Source organism: Babylonia areolata, chromosome 6 (assembly GCF_041734735.1).
Source record: "Babylonia areolata isolate BAREFJ2019XMU chromosome 6, ASM4173473v1, whole genome shotgun sequence".
In the NCBI taxonomy this organism is placed as follows: Eukaryota; Metazoa; Mollusca; class Gastropoda; order Neogastropoda; family Buccinidae; genus Babylonia; species Babylonia areolata.
This window is the reverse complement of record NC_134881.1, coordinates 33,756,389-33,766,388: the sequence shown is the minus strand read 5'-3', so window position 1 is coordinate 33,766,388 and position 10,000 is coordinate 33,756,389. Positions and strand designations below refer to the sequence as shown.

Here is a 10,000-nt window from a genome sequence, read left to right as displayed (position 1 = left end):
ATGTCAGTTAGCTTGCCGAGTCTGAGCTTGTTATTATAACATTTAACTCGCGTTGAGAATAAGATAAGCCCCCTATAGACATTGCACTATAAATGAACACGGAACTATGGGATAATCTATTTTAATTGTATGGCGTGACTAACAAAAAAACCCCACAAACTTTAATGTCGCAAACAGTGCGCCGTTCACCCCCCCCCCCCCCCCCCCCCCCCCGCCTCCCCCCACTCCCCCCCCCCCCCACCATTCCCACACCCAACCCCTTGCTCAAAGTAACTCAGATGCTATGTCCTTGCAAAGTGTAAACTTTAATGGCGGACCGATCAGAATTTCATGCTGGTTTAATCGTGAGGGCATAGTGAACAGAAGCTTCCAGTTTTTTTTGTTTTTGTTTTTGTTTTTTTTATCATGCAGTAAAACATGCGAGTTCGAGTTGTCTCACTCTTTACCCAGGCATTCGTACGTAATCGTGTAGTTCTTTTTTCTCTTTTAACTTCCTCACGACCATTTCCCTGACGGTGGCGTTGTTTGTGTCAAGAAGGTTGTAGATCATACGCAGCAGTTGGAGAGAGAACTCTTCGCCGCCTTTGTGAAAGTAGGCATTTCGAATCACCACATTCTTATTCGGTGGGCAAGAATGGCTTAGATTGGTGACACTGTGAATTGTCTCTGAAAAAAAAAAGAAGAAAAAAATTGATAAAGAAAAAAGAAAAAGAAGCATAAAATGCACGCTTCCGCAGGCGCAGGACTGCGCGAACACACAAACACACATTCATACACACACACGCACGCACGCACGCACGCACACACATGTATACATACATACATACATACATATATATATATATATATATATATACACACAAACGCACGCGTTTCCAAACGCACGCACGCGCGCGTGCATACAGGCACACACACACACACACACACGCACACACGGACAGACACACACACACACACACACACACACATATATTGGGGGCCGGAGAGGGGAAGGGAAGGGGGCGGTAGGGGTTCAGGTGAGGGATGGGGTTATCGAATAAAAAGAAATTATTTGTCTCTGCTTCTCCGTTTGTTTGTTTTTTGTTTTTGTTTTTCTGGGGGTCAGTGTAGTGCTACAGATAATCGGTGACTGTTCTTTGCTTTTCATGCCCCTATCCGTGGGAAAATGATACAATGGTAATGACTGACAGTTCAAACACACACGCACACACACACACACACACACACACACAGAGGGAGAGAGAGAGAGAGAGAGAGAGAGAGAGAATCATTCATTGTATGAAACACGGTGTGCAAAGAAAGTCTTCCTTTTTTCGGGCTTATCATAAAGAACAGCTTGAAAACTGTATGCTTGAAAACAACAACAGGCAAAAAGCCCCCCTCTACCCCTCGCCCCCACCCCCTCGCACCCTCAGCCCACCCCCTCACCCCCCTCACCCCCCCAAAAAAAACAACAACAAGGAAATAACCCGACGATTGTTTCAGGATAAAAAAGGAATTCACATAAGGAGTGTGTGAAACAAATTATTGGCCCACACGACGATTCAGTCACATGATGTGGGCGGAAGAAGGGGGGATGAAGAAGGTGAAGGAGGGGGGGGGGGAGTGGGGGTGGGGGGGGGAGGGGGGGTCAAGAGGGAACTAGCGGGAAGGATGTTGGCCAGTAATCATCATCATCATCATCATCATCGTCGTCGTCGTCCTTGTCATTGTCGTCGTCGTCGTCATCACCAACACCATCACCACCGCCACCACCACCATCATCATCAACATCATCATCATCATCATCGTCCTGGTCATTGTCGTCACCAACACCAACACCACCACCACCACCATCACAACCACGTACATCATCATCATCATCATCGTCGTCGTCCTTGTCATTGTCATTGTCGTCGTCGTCGTCGTCGCCGCCGTCGTCGTCACCAACACCATCATCACCACCACCACCACCATCACAACCACGTACTCCATCATCATCATCATCACCATCATCGTCATAACCATTATCACCATCATCGTCAGCGTCACCATCACCGTCGTCATCACTGTCATCGTCATCGTCATCATCACTATCACCATCATCAGTCGCAATGCATTGATTATTAACATGCCATTATCGGGAGCCTAGCGTATAGTGTGTGGGACGTGAGTTTCTGGTTTGGCGTGCACTTGCCTTCCCTATTGTCCATGGCGAAGTTTCGCTTCTTGACTTTATTTCCTTGTATGTCTTCTTTCGTCTTTTTTTTTTTTTTTCTTCTTCTTCCTTTTGTTTCCTCCTTCCTTCTTTTAACTTATTCCCCCCCGCCCCCCCTTTTTTTTTCTTTATGTCTCCTTTCTTTCTTCACGATTTTTTTTTCTCAAGTTAAGTCTAAATGTATGAACAAAAACGTCTTTCAAAACTTACCGACAATCTTGATGATTATAAAATGAATGGGCTTCTTGAATTTCTGATTGGGTTGTGTGTGTGTGTGTGTGTGTGTGTGTGTGTGTGTGTGTGTGTGTGTGTGTGTGTGTGTGTGTGTGTGTGTGTGTGTGGGCGTGTGTGTGTGTTGTGCTTGTGTCTGTGTGCATGGGTGAGTAGGTTTCTAGTATTCAATTAATTATTTACATTAGTTACCGAATGCACGTGTATAGATGTATGTATGACTCACCGCAATCGCAGCGAGCCACCTGTCTGAGAGATATATGAAAATGATAAAAATAGTGTTAAAAAACAAACTATAATAATGATAATGATGACGATAATACGAATAAAAGATAAGTGTTAGTAATTGTTGTAATAATGACGGTCGCACCAACCGAGTGGTTAAAGCGTTGGACTTTCTATCTGAGGGTCCCGGATTCGAATCTCGGTAACGGCGCCTGGTGGATAAAGGGTGGAGATTTTTCCGATCTCCCAGGTCAAAAATATGTGCAGACCTGCTTGTGCTTAAACCCCCTTCGTGTGTTTACGCACGCAGAAGATCAAATACGCACATTATAGATCCTGTTATCCATGTTAGCGTTCGGCGGGTAACGGAAACAAGAACATACCTAGCATGCACCACCACAACCACCCCCCCACCCCGAAAACGGAGTATGGCTGCCTACATGGCGGGGTAAAAAGGGTCATACACGGAAAAGCCCACTCGTGTACATAGGAGTGAACGTGGGAGCTGCAGCCCACGAACGAAGAAAAAGAAGAAGTTATTTGTTTAATTACTTTTTTTTGTTTGTATATTCTTGGTTTTCTTTTTTCTTTCTTTCTTTCTTTCTTTCTTCATGTCGTGTTCTTTCTGTTCTCTCTTTCTTTCTTTTTCGTCGGGGTGTTATTTCGGCCACACATTCAGCTCGTACAGTGCATATCTTTCTCCCTAGCATACTGTATCATCTCATTTGTTTTGCTTTAATCATGCGCTGGTTCCTTTTATTCTTTAGCTCGCTTTCGATATTGGCCATTTCCTATTCCCTCCCCCCCCCCCCCCCGCCCTCCCTCTTTTTGACTCACTTGTGTAAAGAAAGTAAGTCTATGTCTTAACCCGGTGTTCGGTTGTCTGTGTGTGTGTGTGTGTGTGTGTGTGGGGGGGGGGGGGTCTGTGTGTCCGTGGTAAACTTTAACATTGACATTTTCTCTGCAAATACTTTGTCAGTTGACACCAAATGAGGCATAAAAATAGGAAAAATTCAGTTCTTTCCAGTCATCTTGTTTAAACAATATTACACCTCTGGGATGGGCACAAAAAAAAGAAGCCTAATTATATGCAAACTGCATTTACTGGGTTTTTTTTGTGTGTTTGTTTTAATTCTCTAAACTTGGCACTTTGATCTGATATTCGACACAACAACAAGAGCAGTCATTATTATCATTTTTTGTTCAAACAGGAACTTCTTTTCCTAAGCATGGAAGTTTTATTTATTTGCAAACGTTTTGGTGCAGATAGTAAAAAAGGGAAATTACTCTGTAATTAATGCTAGGGGACTTAATTTGCTTTAAACTGATCTTTCTCATCTTAAACATTACATTTTTTTCTTTTCTTTTCTTTTTTCTTCTCCCAAGCTTATCCATCATATTTAATACAGAGCACTTTTCAACCATTTTTATAATCTCTTTCTTTTTCCTCCTAATGATTCCTTTACAGGATAAAGCGTGAAGCACAAGTGAGTCTTGAAGGCTTTGCCTCTTGTTTTGTTTTTGTTTCTGTAGCATAATCATATGGATCAGTCTGCATACTCTGTCATCTCCGTGAAACTGAAACTATAATCTTCGTTTTCATCGCACTGTTTAACTCTCTCAGTACGAACGGCGAAAGAGACGACGTTAACAGCGTTTCACCCCAATTACCATCATCAAAATATTACAAGCGGAAAGCTCCTATACTGAAGAGGTGAATGTTGACAAAGAATACCACAATTCTGACGACGGAAGCGAAAGGTTGGGTCATTCAGACACCCACTGGACATCCGAGGGGTCTGTGTAGAGGAGAAGAGAGGACTGGCCGTACTGAGTGAGTTAAACAGCAAAATTCAAGCCATGGAAACGAGCTGCTCCCGCAAGATAGAAAACATCACATACACTGGTCATATCATCATCATCATCTTCTTCTTCTTCTTCATTTGTGGGCTGCAGCTTCCATAGTCTCTCGTATGTACACTTTTGTGTACACTTTTTCGTGTATGACCGTTTTCACCCGGCCATGTAGGCATAGGCAGCCAGCCGTAGTCCGTTTTCGGGGGTGTGCATGCTGGGTATGTTCTTGTTTCCATAACCCACCGAACGCTAACATTATGGATTACAGGATCTTTAACGTGCGTATTTGATCTTCTGCTTGCGTGGTACACACGAAGGGGGGTTTTAGGCACCAGCAGGTCTGCACAAATGTTGACCTGTGAGATCGGAAAAATCTTCACCCTTATACACACACACACACACACACACACACACACATATATATATATATATATATATATATATATATATATACAAACCGCCCCTTCCCGAATCCTTTGTACACTGACACTCATGGTTTTGTGGCCAGCACCCATTATTCGAAAAAAATAAAATAAAATAAAAATAAAAATAAAAAAACGACTGCGGTGGACATGCACAGTTTGTGACGAGAACTGGAAGGTGGATCGAGACCGAATGACACTCTTCTTTTCCTCAGACCGGCTTGTCGTCAAGCTTACATTAGAACTACCGCTGAAAAAAAAAAAAAAAAAAAAAAGCAACAACTAAGAGCTCAGGGCACTTTACATGAACGAAAAATATAACAAGTAACATAAAACATTCATGGCCACTCTCTCAAAAAACCCTCCCCCCACTCACACTCTCCCTTTCCCATTCTACATACATCCAAAGTGAGCTGACATGGGTGGTGTTGGAAAAAAAGGAAGCTGAGAGTACTTATAGACAGGTTTTTAAAAGGATTAGTCTTTAGTGATGAGCGAAAATCAGAGATAGAATCAGATACACGGATATGATAAGGAAGGTTGTTCCAGAGGTGAGGAGCAGCAAAGAAGAAAGAACGTTCACCATAGGTTCTTGTATTGACGCGAGGAAGTTTCAAAAGGTAACCGTCAGAGGAACAGCAGAGATTTCTTGTGGGAATGTAAACACTGATAAGGTCAGAAAGATAAATAGGTCCTGCGGAGTGGAAAGCAGAATAGCACAGACACGCAACTTTGTATTTAATTCTCGCTTCAGTGGGGAGCCATTGTAGAGTGCGATACCTACATGGGCAACGTGGAGTGGGTAGAGATATGTCTAGATTTATTTGTATTTGTGTTTGTATTTCTATTACTCTTTTCTGTCACAACAGATTTCTCTGTGAGAAATTCGGACTACTCTCCCCAGGGAGGAGCGCGTCGCTACATTGAGAGCGGCACCCATTTATTTATTTATTTATCTTTTTTATGTTTTGTATTTTTTTTCCTGCCTGCAATTTTATTTGTTTTCCTATCGAAGTTGGATTTTTCTACAGAATTTTGCCAGGGACAACCCTTTTGTTGCTGCGGGTTCTTTTACGTGCGCTAAATGCATGTTGCACACGGGACCTCGATTTATCATCGTTTCATCCGAAATTTTAATCCTTCTGTTGCCGTGGGTTCTTTTACGTGCGCTAAATGCATGCTGCACACGGGACCTCGATTTATCATCGTCTCATTCGATATTTTAATCTGTTATTAGAGGAATCGGCAGCAGAATCGGTTGGACGTTGGATTTCTGAATCTGTTCACCAGTGATCACATTTCTAGGCTCTGGTTCGGCACGGTGTTGTGTGTGCTCTGGGAAAAAGCACCTTGATTTTCCTCGCTCCACTCAAGTAGATATACCTGACTTCGGTTGGGGAAGGTTAAAAAGCGGCGGAAGGTTAGGATTGGGCCCCGCCTTCCTATGCCGAATGAAACTTCTGCGGGCGTTTTGGTGTTCAAGTCTAGACATAATCATGTTGACTCGTCAGTTTGGTGGTGCAAATCCAAGCTCAACGAAGACTATTACTGAACGAGAATCTTTTTTTTTTCCCTCAACATTTTGTATTCAGACAAAGGTTTACAATTACAAGACATATATTTTGTGCATTTGAAAGTATAGGATGAGCATATAATTAAGGTCTAAGTACTGACAAGTCCACAACAGCAAAACAATACATATTCAATATTATTATTATTATATTATAATGGATACTTATATAGCACACTATCCAGAAATCTGCTCTAGGTGCTTTACAAAAACGCTTTTGATAACATAAAACATTATATCTATGTTACATACGCACACCAAACTGTGACCACACACACACACACACACGCACGCACGCACGCGCACACACACACGCACGCACGCACGCACACACACACACACTGCATACATACATTTTAACATACATGTGTATCTAACAGCTACCCTAACAAATACGCACACATAGGCAGGCACAAACTTACATAAACACACGCGCACACAATACACATTCATATACATGCATGTAGTTGTGGACCTGCCACAATTGAACTTATTGCTGAGGGAAAAGGTGAGTTTTGAGACGAGATTTAAAAGATGCGAGGGAATCAGAATGACGGAGGTTATCAGGGAGCTTGTTCCACGTCTTTGGCGATTGAAAAGAAAACGATCTGTGTCCATAGGTCTTACTTCTGACGTGAGGTATCCTGAGAAGTCGAGTATCAGAGGAAGAACGGAGCTGGCGAGACGGGGTATAGATATGGATGAGTTCAGAAAGATACTTGGGGCCAGATCCGTTGACTGCAGAAAAGGTCAGAGTGGATAGCTTATAGTCTATTCGACTAGTCTATTCAATAGCGTAATTCCAAGGTAGCATTGCTTAGCTTAATCTTGTACTAAACATTTATAAAGTGCCCGTTTTTCACACAAACGTGTTATTGTCCATAGTTAAAGGCAAACTCGTCTTCTTCAAATGCCTGTTTGAAGGTCTTTTTAGGAACATTTGTAGTATTGGTTCTACTTTGTTGATTCTACACGTGTATACATAAAATTCAGCTATCAATAAAATATATAAAATAAATTTTTGTGTCCAAAAAGCACCCGTGTATCATTTAGGATAAGTCTGTCATAAGGTACTTTTATTTTAAGTAGCTTGATAAAGCCTTATGTACACGAAAGTGTGTCCTCACAAGTGACTGAGAACGGTGATATTTTTTGACTTTTTGCATTCATTATCAGTTGTTTCGCTTGTCAGTTTAACGACTTCTCTTTTACAAAGTCCTTTAAGTAATTTCCTGTAATTATACTTAATTTTTTTTTTTTTCAAATTTCACCCTCATTTCACCATCATTTGTCCAGTTTCCCCCAACCCTCCATCCATTCACATCTCCCACCCCTTCTAACCGATAAATATTTTAACAAAATGTCTTCAATCACCGATATGTGTGACGGGACATTAAACAAAATTCCTCCTCCTATTTTAAGTACCTCAAAAACTCTGTCCAAAAATGTTGTACATGGTTACATTCCCATAGATAATGAACGAGAATGCTGGTATGCCATGTAAACTTTCTTCCGAAGCATCCTTTCAGCTTCGTTCAGTTCAGTTCAGTTACTCAACGAACGCCTCCTTTAAGTTCGAACAAATCAACATACGCTGCACCCCGATAAAACGTTTCGCTGGACCTTGAGGGAAAATAAGAGAGAGAGAGAGAGAGAGAGAGAGAGAGAGAGAGAGAGAGAGAGTTTCAGACTAAAAGTTCTGCACGAGGTTTACGATTATTTTGTGCGTACAATGATCATTGAGAGAGAGAGAGAGAGAGAGAGAGAAGCAAGCTTCAGACTATGAACTCAGCACGTGATTTACGCTTATTTTGTGCATGCAATGACTAGAGAGAGAGTGATAGAGAGAGGGGGTGAGGGGTGGGGGGTGGGGGTGATTTTACGATTACTTTGTGTGGGCACGACAACTGAAAGAAAGACTGACATTTAGAAAAGAAAGATGCAGCAGCATTACGCTCGTATGTTTCAAAACATCGCTCACTCTCTCTCTCTCTCTCTCTCTCTCTCTGTGTGTGTTAGTGTGCGCTGGCGTTTGTGCGCGTGCGAGTATGCATGTGTGTACGTGCTTGTGTGCAAAGGAGATCGTGTTGTGTCCTTACCTTCTGAAAGCGCGCGAGGAAAATACCACGCCAGGAGGGACATTGCCAGAAGAACCCACCACTTCACTGACAGGATCCTCCGTCCCCGCATGTTTGTTTCAGCACCGTTCGGAATGTCACATCCAGGGGTCTGTTGCTGGTGAATCTATCGCTTGGCTGTCTCTGTCTTTATCCTCTCCTCTTCCCTGTGTCTCTAGCTGTTCTAATGGTCTGTTGCTGGTGAATCTATCGCTTGATGTCTCTGTCTTTATCCTCTCCTCTTCCCTGTGTCTCTAGCTATTCTAATGGTCTGTTGCTGGTGAATCTATCGCTTGACTGTCTCTGTCTTTATCCTATCCTCTTCCTGTGTCTCTAGCTGTTCTAATGGTCTGTTGCTGGTGAATCTATCGCTTGATGTCTCTGTCTTTATCCTCTCCTCTTCCCTGTGTCTCTAGCTATTCTAATGGTCTGTTGCTGGTGAATCTATCGCTTGATGTCTCTGTCTTTATCCACTCCTCTTCCCTGTGTCTCTAGCTGTTCTAATGGTCTGTTGCTGGTGAATCTATCGCTTGATGTCTCTGTCTTTATCCACTCCTCTTCCCTGTGTCTCTAGCTATTCTAATGGTCTGTTGCTGGTGAATCTATCGCTTGATGTCTCTGTCTTTATCCTCTCCTCTTCCCTGTGTCTCTAGCTGTTCTAATGGTCTGTTGCTGGTGAATCTATCGCTTGACTGTCTCTGTCTATATCCACTCCTCTTCCCTGTGTCTCTAGCTATTCTAATGGTCTGTTGCTGGTGAATCTATCGCTTGACTGTCTTTATCCTCTCCTCTTCCCTGTGTCTCTAGCTGTTCTAATGGTCTGTTGCTGGTGAATCTATCGCTTGACTGTCTCTGTCTTTATCCTCTCCTCTTCCCTGTGTCTCTAGCTATTCTAATGGTCTGTTGCTGGTGAATCTATCGCTTCACAGTACCACCTGTATTTCTCCTTCCTCTTCCTATGTCTCTAGCTCCTTCAATGGTATACTGCTGGTGAATCTATAGCTTCACTGTCTTTGTCTTTCTCTACTCCTCTTCCTATAATTATCTCTAGCTCTTCCACTAGACTACCGATGAAAATCTGTCCCTTGGCTGACTATCCTGTTCTATCTGTATTTTCTTATTCCAGTGAATTGCTTCTGTTCAATCAATCACTTCACTGCCCCTGTCTTTTTTTCTGTCTTTAGGATCAATCACTTCGTTGACTGTCCCCTGTCTTTCACGTCCCACGAAGCTTACCTCTTCACTGACTTGTCTTTCTGTCTTTCTCTTCCTCTTTCTCTGGAACTCTTCCAATAGATGACCTCTGAATGTAACGCTTCATGCACCTGCTTTGTTTTACTTCCTCTACCTCCTTCAGTGAATTGCCGATGAATCTATCACT

General features: G+C 42.6%; 1 protein-coding gene across 3 annotated transcripts in view; it reads right to left on the bottom strand.

Moving 5' to 3' along the window:
- LOC143282959 (uncharacterized) overlaps nt 1-10,000 on the bottom strand; it is a 21,131-nt gene that overhangs the window by 10,003 nt on the left and 1,128 nt on the right. Inside the window, exons 1-2 of one of the 3 annotated variants that reach the window (XM_076588885.1) lie at nt 9,467-10,000; nt 8,602-9,311 (exon numbers count right to left, since the gene is read on the bottom strand). The exon at nt 9,467-10,000 is cut by the window's right edge and continues 1,128 nt beyond it. In XM_076588885.1, the coding sequence (XP_076445000.1) occupies nt 8,602-8,692 (91 nt within the window). In that variant the 5' untranslated portion in view covers nt 8,693-9,311; nt 9,467-10,000. Of the gene's footprint in view, nt 1-446; nt 667-8,601 lie in introns of all 3 variants that reach the window. The other 2 variants (XM_076588886.1, XM_076588887.1) reach the window with 2 other exon arrangements.